The sequence below is a fragment of the Alosa alosa genome, chromosome 8 (assembly GCF_017589495.1).
Source record: "Alosa alosa isolate M-15738 ecotype Scorff River chromosome 8, AALO_Geno_1.1, whole genome shotgun sequence".
Classification (NCBI taxonomy): domain Eukaryota; kingdom Metazoa; phylum Chordata; class Actinopteri; order Clupeiformes; family Clupeidae; genus Alosa; species Alosa alosa.
Window position 1 is genome coordinate 15,524,034 of NC_063196.1, and position 16,179 is coordinate 15,540,212.

A 16,179-nucleotide genomic window follows, 5' to 3' on the forward strand; every position below is an offset into this window, starting at 1 on the left:
ACGCACCGCACACACACACACACACACACACACACACACACACACACACACACACATTCTTCACTGCAGCATCTCCTCCAGCTGGATTTACATCTCAAACATCTCATCTCCATCAGGGAGCCCTTCCTCAGGACACAAAACATCTCGGCCATCTCTCTCAGCTTCCTCAACACCTCTAAACTGGTTGCGGTGAGTGGACAGGACACACTGAAGTTTATCATGATGCTGTGTGGAGTGTATTTTTAGCGTTGAATTATGAGCCATGTTCCCAAAGCCGAATTTCACTTAACCTGTTTCTTGCTCATTTTGGAGGAAGGTTTTTTATATTTATTTCAAAATTTGATCACATAGCACTTGTAAACTTGATGTTTGCTTATTTACAGTAATGTAACCGCAAAGCTCTGTGTGTGCGCGTGTGTGTATGTGTGTGTGTGTGTGTGTGTGTGTGTATGTGTGTGTGTGTAGTATAGCCATTGTTCATGGTGAGTGAAGCTTATTATGCATGTGTTATATGTATTTGTAGAGTTTCACCGTTGAGTTGTGATTAAATGAAGTGACAGCTGTGTGGAGAACATGAAAGTCAAAAGACAGTAAAAGTTTACTAAAAAAATTATTTTATTTAAAATGACAAGTCACCTATTACAGTGCCACTTGAGGTAAAGTCTCAGAATATGTAACTAGAAAAACCGTAAGGACAGAAACAAAATGCAGATACATTGCTTAAGGACTATGCTAGAAGGAGGGACCTGTGAATGCGAGAGCCTGTTCACTACAACATTTTACTGTTCTTCTAAATTGTACAGAAGAATCCAATCCATCTAATTTCAGAGATATGAAATGTACGCTTCAAACCATCATCTTTGTTTAAGTAGTGGAATGTGTTTGTTTTATCTGTTGGTTATTTTAGGACAGAAAAAAAAAGTAAAACAAGAATGCCTTCACTGCAGTATAATGTCCTCATAAAGTCATAAATAATAAAGTCAGCCAAGAGAACTTTGCCATCCAACTTTTTTGTTTCATATTTTAACTTCATTACGCATCTTTTTTTTCATCCAGCAAAACTTAAAATTGTTTATGTGTACACATATTTAAACTGGTTAGCTAGATTAGATTAGTTTGAGCGAGCTGGACTGAGAATTGTTTAAAGTGGGAAATATATACAGTGTGTGCTTCATTGTGGGTTTGTTGGTGTGTGAGTGTCACCAGATCAAAAACAACTGAAGATCTCCTTAACTCCAGACCAGGACCACGCAAGACTTCAGTGTAACTCAGTCCTCCAAACTCTCATCACCACCTTTCAGCTTCATCAGGACCTCCAGATCAAACATGGAGGGCAACAAGGTGACCTCATTACACCTTCACCCACTGGTCCTCTACATACATTCACTTTCAGGCCCATGGAGGTATTATATAGACTTGGAGAGAGGGAGGCCCCATTCATTTCAAGGGTCAATGCTAGGCTAGCTAATTCAACCAAAAATGTGATCAATGGGAAGCCACCATCTTGACAAATGCATCCCATATGCATTCACTTCAGCCCATATTTTCACAAGCAAGCCAGTTCGGTACCATATTTCCAATGGCCACACAGATTGGCTGATCCTTCCAGCAGGAAATGTCCAGGTCTTCCACCAATCCACATAGGAAACAAATGCTATATAGGTAAAAGTACTGGGAAGCATGGAACAGGAACTTCAATGATATTCCATTCTAAATTCATAGTTAAGGTATCATATGTGATGGCATTGAGAACCTTGTTTTCTGTGAGTTAGTCATACCTTCCATACCAAAATCTTGAGTGAACTTGAAAAAAATGATTCAACATGGCAGAGCGAACTCAGTGGGTGGTAAGTTGGTTGGTTAGTTGGACAATTATTTGTTTTCAATTTTTTGGGAACAGTTCAAAGCCCTTTTTGGTTCCAACATGACTACCCCAGTGCACAAAGCAAGGTCTTTAAAGAACGTTGGACAAGTTTGGGGAAGATTGAAGAAGGACGTAATTGGCCACAAATTACCTCACAAATACTCTTCTGAATGAATGGACAAAATGTCCACTGATACTCTAAAATCTTGTGGAAATCTTTCCAAATAAGTATTCATATTAACACCTATGGATCTAGAATGGGATTGAAGCTCCTGTGAGTGTAATGGCAGGTGTCCTAATACCCCTTCAATGTTTGTAAACATCCAGAGCATCGGTTGGGTGCACGCACAACATGGGGTCAGAAAAATGGCACAGCTTATAGACCGGCATGCTGTCATTGTCACCCCAGGCTAATTTATTAAAGGACAATTCCGGCGCAAAGTTCAACCGTTCGCTGGGATTTGTTTTCATGCTAATCGAATGTGACCTGTTTTATTGCAAACCGCTAATTAGCGTTTAACACTAGCCTTTGGGGCACACGTACAGTAAAAAGAAATCGCTATTTCTATACCACTAACAAGGCTCAAAATAGCACCACACTTACACGGTAACATAATGAGGGTCTCTACATGTAAACCGAAGCATTGAGAACTTTGTAAGTGTAGCCTACAGGCAGTTTATTAAAAAGACACACATTACGTTCACGTCTGGTTCATATAGGCTACAGGCAGGCGATGTGAACTAAAATCAAACGTAATTTTAAAATCAAACGTATAGGCCTATCAGAAATAATAGCGCCGATGTAACAAAACTTGTCTAGTGTAGCCTACTTACTTAGTGGATGTCCATCATGCTCTGGTATATCGCCACCTCCTTCTTTTCGGGACATGGAAAAAAGTTTCAACTACAGCCCTGCTTATCAATGAGGGGAAATCTCCACAAAACACTGTGGGCCAGATGTACTAACGCTTTTGCGCCCACTTCAGGCGTATTTGTTTCGCAATGTGCGTGTAAAATCATTGCGAGGTATGTACAAACAGGCAGCAATGATGTAAAAGCGCAAACTGCCTGTCACGGGAGCTGAAAGTGGCAGATTGTGTTTGTCATGTCATGCATATGCATTCATGGGAGGATCCAGGGGAAAGTGGGAGTTTATACCAAAGTATAGGCCTAACTAGGCTATTTGATCATGTAGTCTATGTTTGGATCATAGGCATGATGATTCATTCATGGCTTTATAAAATATCAACATCCCATGCTAGTGTTGTCACGATACCAAAATTATGACTTCGATACGATACCTGCCATAAATATCACGATGCTCGATACTGAAACGATACTACGGCGAAATCCTAAGATATCTGGAAAAGAAAGGACTCATACCTCCTCCAAGTGTATTGAGTCATTTGTGTTGAATTCGGTGCACTTTTGTAGTGTGCAGGTCAATTCTGGGTTTTAAACTTCCTACATAATTATTATTTTTATAGTCAGTAAAATAGTAGGCCTACTTTGTGTGATTAAGTCCTTTATTTTTTGTTATAGTTCATTTACATTGTGTTGTGTTTTGCCAATAAAGTAGCTTTAAATAGCCAAACTAGGCTAGATCAAGGTCAGTGTTGAAATTACTGCATGCAAATCACTGAATGCTATGCAGAGGGGCCTAGTCTTTAGGCCATCTGATGTACAGTATAGGCTTCCCTAGGCCTTCCCGTGTTCATGGGATTTCTTTGACAGTTGCAAAGGGAAAAATGTGAGGATAGTCTTCTTTGCGCCCAGTGTACAAGTACGACGTTCCAACCACTCAGGTCTTCGTCAGATAGGCCTACACCATTACCTGTTGCAATATGCAGGGTTCCTACACATTTTCCATTTCAAAATTCCATACTTTTTCCATACTCAACTTCTTGGTAGATTTTTCTGACCATATTCTAGACATTGTCAATGGAGTGTTCTACTAGCATTGTGAATAGCTGTATAATAATGTATATTATTAACTTGTTAGCCCACAGAAAACACTTGCCCATTGTTGGATACTTTTCGTTGGGGAAGTGCTGAAATGGAAGGTGCACTCACATTTGATACAGCATAGCCTACATATGTTGGAGACTACTGCACTACTGGCAGAGGCCTCAGAAATCACCGCAAACAGTATTATTTCTTTGCAATAACAGTTTATCAGATAATGCAGTATTCATGTCTTGGTAACTTTTACAAAATCAAAAAAAGTCTACTAGGTGTTTTAGCCGAAAATAGCAGAGCTACACAAACAAACCAGTGCACAATGGTGTAGAGCATGTGCATAGAACAGGGGTTCTCGATTTGTTTTTGGTACCAGGGTACCCTTGTGGGAGAGATTTTTTTTCTGAGGACCCCCATTCAATTGTATCTTGATGTGGACTGACAACTTCAGCTACACAGTAGGAATGGTTCATTATGACCTAAGTGAAGTGATTAGAACTGTAGATGCAATAGTCTGGAAACACAAATATTTCTCCATACCCTTGTTTCTTTTTCCCATACTTATCCAGACCTGGAAATTACTAAAATCAAATTCCATACTTTTCCAGGTTTTCCATACTCCGTAGGAACGCTGAATATGTCTGTGTGCATTCCTACATTAGCCTACGTCTATTTCTTTGATCACATGATTTGCTACCATGTAACAATAAGCCGCTATTATTATTAGGACTCAACACGCTTTGGTGGTATTATATGCTGTGGGCTTTAATTAGCCCATTTCGGGTAGCCTATCCTACATCTGGGCAATACTTATTGAACAAATTGCAGTCTACATGACATGACAAATATTACCAGTAGTACTGACCGAACATGAAATAGATTGTTTACAAGTTATGGTAATGTTATTCTGGCGTGAACTTTGCGCTTTCATCACGTTAGCACCCTATGATTACAGCTCGTGTCTCGTCAAAATGATTACAGCTCGTTATGTCTCGTCAAAATTCATTGATGAGGGAAGGTTCGCTTTATCCCAGAGAACCATACTCGTTTCACTTAGGCTAGACTAAAATAGAAGAGAAGAACTTGGCACTAACCATGTAGTCGTGTTTTCTATAGCATATTCGTTAACCTGTCGTTCTTTGAACAAAAATGTTGGGATATGTCTGCGAGGTGTTTAGCCAAGTTCCATGCGTAGCCTACTGCTTTTAAATTACTTTGAAACATATTTCACAAACGGGCCTCTGTGTACCTGATGGCTTGCCTTCACTATTCGCGATGTATCGGAAATAGTTGCAGATTTCACTTCACCTTTTGTTTTATCCACAAGGCCGAGGACGGTCGGCAAAGAACTACTGTATGTTGACGTTGGCTGCGCACACTTAGAGCTGGCTGCTTGACACGCCCACTTGCCTAGATGCGTGCAAGGAGCAGTGAGAGCAGCAGTTCACGCAGACATAGAACATTCATTTGAATAAAGTATCGATTCTAAAAACGTCGGAAATCGTATCGTTTTTTACGTGAAGGCATCGTGATACCTTTTTAGTATCGATACACCGTGCAACACTTGCTTTTAGAGTATTCTACCATTAATAAATAAATAAATAAATAAAAGTAGAATTGCACATAGCAAGAAGCTGGTCTGGGCAGATCTGGTGTTGTGCTATCTCACAGTTTTGACCATTTTTATCAAAAAATATTTTGAAAACAATCAATGGTATTATCTTAATATTCTGGCAAGTTTTAAATATGATGGTCGAAAGTGGACCAGAGGTGGCGATCCGATATCTGGAAATCTGATCTCACTGGGTTTGTGTTCACAATTTGGTCCCCCTCACTTTCAAAATATCTCCTGCGCCCCTGCCGCAGGTACACCACCAGTTTCAAGAAGTGCGAGGCTACAGGTAGCTCTCTCTCTCGTAGCCCTTTCACAGAGCTCCCGCTGCTCTTCGTCGATATATTCCGGCTCGACAAAATATGGACATCCATCAAACCGAAAGGGTTCATCCTCGATGTCTTCAAATTCATTCAAATAACCTGCCATCTCTTATGTCTCCTGTTTGCGTTCAGTGCTTCTCTTATGTGCTGAGTGCTTTCATTTGGCAACAACGTTTCACGCGAGATTCACTTCACATCCCAGAGTTCTGTTTTCCCACTTGGCGCCTGCCTGTATGTGAACCAGTCGTTGAACGGTAATGTGTTTCTTTTTAATAAACTGCCTGTGCACTTACAAAGTTCTCAATGCTTCGATTTACATGTAGAGACCCTCATTATGCTACCGTGTAAGTGTGGTGCTATTTTGAGCCTTGTTAGTGGTATAGAAATAGCGATTACTTTTGACTGTATGTGTGCCCCGAAGGCTAGCGTTAAACGCTAATTAGCGGTTTGCAATAAAACTGGTCACATTCGACTAGCATGAAAACAAATCCCAGTGAACGGTCGAACTCGGTACACATGTGTTATTAACCCCTAGGTTCATTTTGCGCCGGAATTGTCCTTTAATAAATTAGCCTGATCCTCAGCTGTTCTCCTCAACAGAAGGGGTAGACAACATTAGCAAGTGGCCAGAGATTCATTGGCCCGCCATATACGGCTATCTGGTTGACAAGCCCAGTCTGTTGACAAGCCCAGTATGTAATCCTGACCCTCTGTTTGGCCAGCCATTGATCCCAACAGGAGAACCCCTCACCTGTCTTCCAGGTGTGCAGTTTCAAGCTCCTCCTTCTATTTTTTTCCCAGCAGCCAGTGAAGGAGGTGCCACCCCAGCCACGTTCTCCACCCCCTCCCGCATCCGTTCCCATGACTATGCCACTTCCCTTACCATCTTTAGATGTCACCATGTTGGCACCGCTCTCCATCTCAACTTCAGCCATCACCACGGCCACTGCTAGGACGGCCGCAGCATCTCTGCAGCACATGCACCTGGCCTCCACAGGTAAGTTCACCTGCCATGATGCAATCACAACCTCACTGTGACATCGTCACATCATCATAATAACACACGTCCTGCAAGCAGTGTTGGGAACGTTACTTTAAAAAAGTAATTAGTTATAGTTACTCACTACTTGTTCCAAAAAGTAACTGAGTTAGTAACTGAATTACTCTATAATAAGAGTAACTCTATGATAAGAGTAACTATTTGCGTTACTGTTACAAAAAAAAGTTATATATAGGTCAAAGATTTTGTTTTTTTTTAGCAGTTTTGAGCAGCCAGTTATAGAACAGACAGGTGTTTGTAGGCTACATAACTTTCAACATTTATTAGATAGATAGATAGATAGATAGATAGATAGATAGATAAATACTTTATCGATCCCCAAGGGGAAATTCAAGATATTGCACGTCGACAGACCTATAGGTTGACTTCAGCCTGTGTCATAGGTTTTTGTTGTGAGGCAGAAAGATCTAGCTTTTGCTGCTTGGAGGACTTTGCTCCGACTCTTCTTTGCTAGTGGATGGCGAGCTATCATCTGGTGGAGGTATCAGTGTTTTTGGCCACTAGCATAGATGTGTGTGTGAGATGCTTCATTAAATTAGAGTTGCTTACAAAGGATGTCGACAAAGTCTTCGCTCCTGGACATAATGTGCACATTACATGCACGTTCTTGCCTTGATGAATGTGAAGTAGTGCTTATATCTCCACTTTGAAAAGTCCAACTTTTCAGATTGCTCCTGACCTCTGCTGTTTCGTCGAATCTCTATTTTAGTGGTTGAGTGTGTGTGTGTGGCACGTGTGCTGGCAAGTGTGTAGAAATACTGGCTCTGATTGGCTATCATGAAACATGACTCTGCCTTAGCCAATCATAATCGCTTACGTCGTTATTAACCCACCTCCTCACTAGCTGTGAGCCAGGGTGCGTTAGGATTACACAGTTTATTCAATCAATGCATAGTAATGCACCGCATTTAACGTCCAGTAACGTTAACGGCGTTGTAACAACGGGAAAAGTAATTAGTTAGATTAACCCGTTAGTGAAAAAAATAACGTTGTTACCTAACGCCGTTCTTTTAAACGGCGTTATTCCAAACACTGCCTGCAAGCAACTGTCTGATTACAATCATGTAGCACTTAATGTTCATTGAAACTGTTATTATGCACTTCTGATTCCTTCAAGCCTAAAATGGCATAGCAGCTGCAGCATACTCTCCTCACTCTGATACACCTAAGAGCGGTAGAGAAAACCGAGTGGCGACACTCCCATAAGAGACCATGGAAAAAGATGGCAATGCTTTTCCATGCCAGTTTCTGGGTTATGACAGTTTTGGAACTGAAAACTGCTAATCAATTGGTCAGTAGCCAATGAGTTACTAGATCATGCCCTCCAGCATCAGAAATGCATTCCACCCTCCAGCGATACAGCCATTCTGGGGTGCGTTTTCCAAAACAATAGTTGCTAACCTAAAAAATAAACCAGCAAAGAAAATCCACCAGTGTGTGGTGATCCTTCACATCACTTTCTTTTAATCTTATTGACGACTGCACCTTACCACAACTGGAAGGCTGTGCAACTTTATCCTTTTAAATAGTTGCTAACCTGTTAGCATAGTTACAGAGACCTATCTTGCGATTTTTCCTATGGGAAAATAACATGGGGTTTTGAATTATCGCAACTCTCGTGGGGACGAAGAAGTCTGAAATGCAAACGTTTTTGGTACCCCAGAGCTAACTCGCAATGCAACATGCCATAGGTAGTTAGCTTCAATTCACACCCGGATCTCCTTATATGGGCAAAGATGGCAGTTTGGTTCTTTTTTGTAGGCGAACTTCAGAGGTCTACGGGAAATTGCATTGCAACCAACAAAGTTGCTCAACTGTGGTTTTGGGATGGGAGGCCCAATGATCCCACAGCCCTATGTTACCACATTTCTAGGTTAGGGTTGGGTTGGGTTGGGTTTAGGGTTAGGGTCTGGGAACATAGAGCTGTGGGAGCATTAGGGCTGTGGAAACATAGAGCTGCGGGAACATACTGTAGGGCTGTGGGATCATTGGGCACGCTCCCGTTTTGGGAAACGCGCCCCAGCACAGTTTTTTTGGAACTGTTGATCGGAGACATCAAAGAATTGTGCAACTCTCTCTTTCTATGGCTCTGACCTATGCAAAAAAAAATGTATTATCATTTTGCTTAGGTGCAGTTACAGTAACCTGCTGGGAGGCGAAAAATATCCCTGCTGGCATCAACATTTTTGCATCCCTATTTTATGCAAATACCTTCAAATGGAGTCACTTAAGTCAGATGAAACCATAGACTGACTACCTTTGAATAGCTGTTACAAATTAAATGTTGCATTATGTAGGTTTCATTTGTAATTATTTGATTTTTTAGCAGATATTTGTTAATTCAGTGTAGGCTACATCAACTCAACAAGCTAATAGCCTTACCTGTAATAAAGGACCACAATGGAAATAAGTCTTTGGGCTTTATTGTGTCATCCCTGACTATTTATGTATTTTAATGTATGACACAAAGTACTGTTTCATATTTTACATTTAAGTGGTCAAAATAAAATCAATCAATCAATCAATCAATCAATTTAGTTGTGACTAATGTCTGCCTTGCTAGATTTAAAAAAATGTACTTGTCATCTTCCACTCACGCCTCGTTTACAACTTGCATCACTGCAGGAATTTTTCAGGGCCGCACTGAAGTACCTACTCTGAGGCAAGGACTTGATTCAGCCCCATAGATGTTCTTGGAATGTTTTCGGAATGTTTCATTATGGGGCAGTTCGTCTACAGGAAATGCAATAAAGCAACGGCCCCGTAAAACTAAGTTCAAGTTCCTGTGATGGAAACGGCACTACTGTGAAGATATCATAACGTGCAGATGACCTTCCTCTCCTTGATGTTGTAATAACACTGCTTTCTTACCATGCTTGCCCCTTCTAGTGGCGACATCCTTCAACATGCCAAAGGCCCCAGATGAGGACAGTGATGCCCTGCCACTGACACACATATCAGAAGAGGACAGTAATGTCCCACCACACATCAGAGCTCTGAGGTCCTTGAGACACGCTGGCATCACAGCCGTCTTCACAGGACAGACAGTAAGGAGCTGTACACGCAACCACCACACACAGTGTGATATTACACATCCACTACTTAATCACCACACACACTGTGACATTACACATCCACTACTTAATCACCACACACAGTGTGACATTACACATCCACTACTTAATCACCACACACACTGTGACGTTGGAGTGTAGTGGCCTGCCTGGAAATCTATGGGCCTTGATTTCAGTCTCTAAAGCCTTGACTAAAAGTAACTGGGTTTCCATTCAACATTTTAATGTGCATTTTGACCATTCGATAGTATCTGGAAACACTTGAAATTTGCATACAATCTTCTAATGCTCATAGAAGAAAGGGTTGGATTAACTATTGATTCACATAGGTAGGACCATGTGATTCAAATGGATGGAAACAGTTTATTCACATTTGTTGCAGTTCTTTCTATGTGTTTACATTAACATTGCCCTGGCCAGAAGTCAGAAGTCTTCTCTTGATTAGGAGAATGTCCATTTTTAATTTGCATTGCATGCAACACAGAGTGGACAGAAACACAAACAGATGTGCATTTCTTTGGCCAAAATTATACAAATGCGCTTTAAATAATAATGAGCTGTATGGAAACCGAGCTACTGACAAGTGCTACTGACACCTTTGCACATTTACTGGATACTGCCATTACTCAATCATGACACATTTTTGAAGGAGCACGGTTACCTTTTGGGAAGGTAGCTAAAAGGGAGCTATAGGCTAACTGATGATGTAACCAGTGCTAGGCTACAGTAGGTTAACATTGTAGGACTGGATTATTGCACACACAGAGAAGAGAAGGGTATCCTTTTATCAAATAACTCTGGGGTAGACTGCAAATATGCTAATTTCCTAAAAAGTTGGCGTGTTCCTTTAACATTTATTAATGGTATTCTAAGCGATGTTACACGGTTTCTAAGCTAAAACATTTTTTGTAACCTACCTAGCCCATTACCCATTATCTCGACACAAACTAATGCATTATTGTTGTGCTACACAGTTAAAACACAACCAACACTATGACATGACTAATTTCACATTTTACTCATGTTCCTTATGTTGTCAGAAAGCAGAGAATGCGCTCCTGCTGTGTCCTGCAGAGGGTGCTGTTCTGGTGGATGTGGACACCCTGGTGCCGACCCACGATGCTGAGGGGAGACCTATCCCAGAGTGGAAGAGGCAGGTGATGGTGCGAAGGCTGCATGCCAGACTCAGCGAGGAACACCAGCAGCACAAGGTACTTATTACCTTTTGTCGCTCACTGGTGTTCAGGATGATACACCAGTCTGTATCGGCAACATCTGACTTTAGACTTGCTGTGCTTGGTCTTTGCCAGTATTTGTATTAGATCCATTTTAGAGCTGCAGATCTTGGTAAACCTCAGTGGAATACAGGCAGGTGACATGCAGGTGGGGCAGCCGTGGCCTACTGGTTAGTGCTTCGGACTTGTAACCGGAGGGTTGCCGGTTTGAACCCCGTCCAGTAGGAACGTCTGAAGTGCCCTTGAGCAAGGCACCTAACCCCTCACTGCTCCCCGAGCGCCGCTGTAGCAGGCAGCTCACTGCGTCGGGATTAGTGTGTGCTTCAGTTCACTGTGTGTTTCACTAATTCACGGATTAGGATAAATGCAGAGACCAAATTTCCCTCACGGGATCAAAAGAGTATACTTATACTTACTTATACAGTACAATGTATGCTATCAGTCTAATTCCCCCTCAATTTCCCAATGTTGACAACATATTAATCTGGTGGGTAACATTCAATTTTAGCTTCATTAGCTTGTTAACTAGCTAACTTCATATCGTCAACGTAACATAGCCAACTAGCACACAAAACTATTTGTACGGACATTCTAGGGAATGACCATTATGTGAGAATAATGTAAGCTGCAACTTATGAGTATGTGGTGTTGCGACATAAGGCTTGCTAAATTGAGCTAACCAGTTAGGGGGCAGCCGTGGCCTACTGGTTAGCGCTTCGGACTTGTAACCGGAGGGTTGCCGGTTCGAACCCCGACCAGTGGGCCATGGCTGAAGTGCTCTTGAGCAAGTTGTTGAGCCGCCTGTTGCAGGCAGCTCACTGCACCAGGATTAGTGTGTGCTTCACCTCACTGTGTGTTCACTATGTGCAGTGTGTTTCACTAATTCACGGATTGGGATAAATGCAGAGACCAAATTTCCCTCACAGGATCAAAAGAGTATATATACTTATACTTAGCCATTGAAAACAGTTCTACAATGAGTCCACTCGAGATAGTTCTGGCTGTGTAACTGGAAGACTGAGTTGTATACCAGCTAACTTATGTTAGCAAGCTTGCCACCCACAGCTTGCCGGTAGCGATTATAGTGGTTGTTTAGCTGTCAATCTCGGTATACCCTCAAGTGCTGCGCAAGCCCTCAGTCATGTGCTGGTGGAGACGGATTGTGTGAGCCGAACGTTAATGTTACCCTACTCATATCCCTATTCTTTAGGAATGTGTAAGTTTGAATTTAATTTGATCTGCGTGAGTACCAGTGTAAGATCTGGACTGGATTCACAGGTCTGAGTCAGATGGTGTTAGAGGTACTGATATATGTAGTATGACTGTGTGTCTCTGCATGGGCAGGATCCAGGCTGGAGGTTCTCCCAAGTGCATGATGCCCTCTTAGGGCCCTTTGGGGAACTGCTGACTGAAGATGACCTGATGTTCCTGGAGCGTCAAATTGAGAATGCCTCGGAGCAGCATCGTTTCCATGCCTACGAGGCTGAGCTCACACGATTAGCTGAGAGGCTCCAGGCCATCCTGCCTGCCCCAGTCATCAACATCACTGTCAACACACAGCCCCAACAACTGTCGCCTGGCAACGAGGGCACTCTCTCGTTACCTGCCTGGTACAGCCGCATCTACGGCATTGTTAGGAGCCTGAACCACCTCCTCGGCATCCTTACGGAGCACAGCATCTCTGAGGGGCTGGGGGATGACCCTAATGCCAGGCTACCCCTGGCTCTGACCCCCTCCTCCCTGCCTCTTCTCCCGCTGGGGCAACCAGTGGGGGGCAGAAGCAGGAGGGAGAGGGTGCAGACGGAGATCGAGCAGGCGGGGGTGTCTGTGCGTCTACTCAGGTCTAACTTCGAGGGCCAGACGGGGCTTGCGCACCCACTGACTGGAAGGCTGCACAACCCAGAGGCACTGCGACTGAACACTGTTACCACAGCAGCAGACAAGCCACTACCTCTGTCTGTTCCAACTGAGTCAGACAGGCATAGAGCTGAGACTGAGCATGCTCCAAACACTCCTCACCTCAGGGTTAACCCAACCTCTGGCCCCAGAGTCACCTCCGACCCTGGCCCTAATGTGACCCTCCACCCCAACCTAGGCAGGAACTCCAGCACCCCAATCTCGCACCGCTACTTTCCCATCATGGACTCAGGCAGCCTGAGGAAGGAACGGATTGTGGTTCTGTTCCTGAGCCACTGGAAGAGGTCAGCGTATGCCATCAGCCTGAGGGCCAAGCTCACGCTGGGCATTCACGAGCATGGCAACTCTCCAGCCCTGCAGGGGGCAATCGATCCCACCAGCATCGAGCTCCAGCTCCACAGTCCAGCCCCAGACAACCCCCTCAGAGACATCTCACCGCACCACTGTCTCCCAGTAGACACCCAGCTAAGTCCCAACTTACAGCACATGACTTTACCCCCACAGACACAGACAAGTTACAACTCGGTGCATCAGAGTTTAGCATCAGATCCTAAGGCCGGCACCAATTCAGTGTACCAGAGTCTTCCAGCTTGCACCAAGGCAAGTCACAACTTCAAGCAACTGAGCCAAGTAGGAGACACTCCGCCCTGCAGTGGTGCCATGCACAGGGTCTGCAGGCAGATGATGTTTGTGCACAAGATGATCAGCACCTGGAAAAGGACTGGCAGCAGCAGCAGGGCTTTGGTTCGTCAGGGCTCTGGCGCCAGTCCGCCCCGGCGCCTCACCTACTCCCCGGAGCAGTTCCTCTCCCAGGCAGACGGGGGTGCTGTCCCTTACAGCCGCCTGACGCTGGACCTCTTCATGCTGGGCTACCTGCGGTTGCTAGAGTGCGAGCTGCCTGCCGATGAGCGCAAGATGCGCCACCTGCTCTGCTTCGAGGTGTTTGACCACGTGGGCCGCTATCCATGGGAGACCGTGCGGGGCTTCCATGCCGCCGTGCTGCGGGAGATCGAGGAGGGGAGACGAAGCTGGGGCGACGGCTTCGACGACATCAAGGCCCGCTTCTTTGGCGGGGGAGAGGAGGCCAGGAGGAGGAGGTCGAGTGGGTCAGGGCGCCACCTAGTGGTACCGCGGCTGTCGGTCGACGGCTCTGCTCTTGAGTCCTGCGGAGTTGTTGCCGGTGAGGAGGAGGAGGCTTGCGGCTTCATCACGCGTAGCTTCGCCTTCTGGAAGCAGCAAGAGGCGGAGCTGTTTCACCTCAAGCAGCTGACATAACAACAGCTAAAACAATGGACCAGCCATAAGTTTACAGCCAAGGCAACAGTCACAGTAATGGCCATAATAACCTTCACAGCAACAGCCACTGCAGTGCTCATAACAACCTCATCCATGGCAATAGCAAAAAGGCCATGCCATAAATCAAGCAATCAATTTAGTCCTAGTGAGTTTCACATGGGTGGTTGACGTTTTAGGCCAAAAAAAAATAAATCAGATATTAGGCAAGGAAATCACTAAGTCCTGTTGTACTGACTCTCCCATTCCCAAAAATATGTATGGTCTTTTAGACGTTGTATTGGAATTCACTAACTATTTATTCACTAATTTGTTGGATTAGTGACTAAAATGGTCATATGGTGTGACATGAAAGTTATTGTGTGTAAAATTATAATGGGGTATATTATTTATGTGAGCCAATGTATCATAATCTTCTATCATGACTTTATCAAGATCTAGCATTTCCTTGTGCAAATGTACTACATTTTACAGTATATTTATTCATCAATACACAAAGTAAGGCATTTGCCATCAATCTTTCAGTAAACTTCATATTAATTTGGACATACCTTGATATAAAAGAAAGAAAATGCTTGTGACTTTTGTTGACTCTACTGTATTTCCTATCTGTTCCATTGAGATTTGTATGATTTAGACCCCAAAAGCCTTTTTATTTTCATAAATAAATGTCCTGATTTCACACCAAATGATATGGTGTCACGCCATATGATAAATCACACCACATCACAATCTGTTAATGCAAAAATGTGTATCATATGTATTTCACAAACAACAAAAGACAGTTTAAGACAGGTATATCACGTAAACGCTCACAACTGTGTAAAACAGAATGCTACCAAATATTGTATAGCATTTTGGTTTCCTGAGTTTTTCTCTTCTCGATGGTGGGCTTCAATCTAAATGTTTGTACTTCCCCTTTGAGTTCATTCTCTTCATATCTGTTAAAAGACAAATTCAACGGCCCCAGTAGTGGCGCGACTGGCTGGGGCACTTGGACCGGACGCCGGCGACCCGGGTTTGATTCCCGCCCCGTTGTCCTTTCCGGATCCCACCCCGACTCTCTCTCCCACTCACTTCCTGTCAGTCTCCACTATCCTATCTGAGTAAAGGCATAAAAAGCCCAAACAATATACTTAAAAAAAAAATTACAAATACTGATAAAGACAGCATTAATATTACTTTTGTCTTTAACACTAGGATTTATTTTCACTATCGATATTTAGAATGTCAAATATGTAGCATTTACATCCAAGGCTGTAGTGTGAATGAGTGAGTGAGTGTGTGTGTGTGGGTGATTTCTGTGTTGTACTGTTTGTGTGTGTGATTCGCCATACATGTAATGGTGCACATCTTTAATAACGAATGTTACATTTTTTTAAATATGTCAACATAAAACACATAATTAGTTAAACATATGTATGAAAAAAACCTTATTTATGTAGGAAAATGCAGACATCTGTGGTATTAATATGTACTTAAATAAGGGGAAAATATATGCATTTTATTGGTTTTATTCAAAATCAAACTTTATGAAATGGGCTTGGGACAGTCACGCTATAAGCTTTTCATGGTTTGGCTGAAAATTGTGAAATACAGGAATATGACTGGCATAATTGGTCTATATGTTAATATAAAACAGTTTTTTCTGAACAATATAACCACATTTATTTACAGATTAGACATTTATTTACTTATGTTTGACACACAGGAACGGAAAAATGCCATGTCACGTCAACCACCCACATACATCACTGTTGTTTTAGGACATGCTTTATCCTATCTAAGGACACATCCACTGCCAAACATCCTGTCTCTCTCACACACATGTACACACACACA

At 43.1% G+C, this 16,179-nt stretch overlaps 1 protein-coding gene across 1 annotated transcript; it reads left to right on the top strand.

Moving 5' to 3' along the window:
• The first annotated feature begins 1,326 nt into the window (after positions 1-1,326).
• On the top strand, positions 1,327-14,326 carry espnlb (espin like b). The gene is made up of 5 exons (XM_048250585.1): positions 1,327-1,341; positions 6,560-6,755; positions 9,708-9,865; positions 10,933-11,103; positions 12,445-14,326. The coding sequence occupies exons 1-5, from the start codon at positions 1,327-1,329 to the stop codon at positions 14,317-14,319; spliced, it is 2,415 nt and encodes an 804-aa protein (XP_048106542.1). The 3' UTR covers positions 14,320-14,326.
• Positions 14,327-16,179: the final 1,853 nt, after the last annotated feature.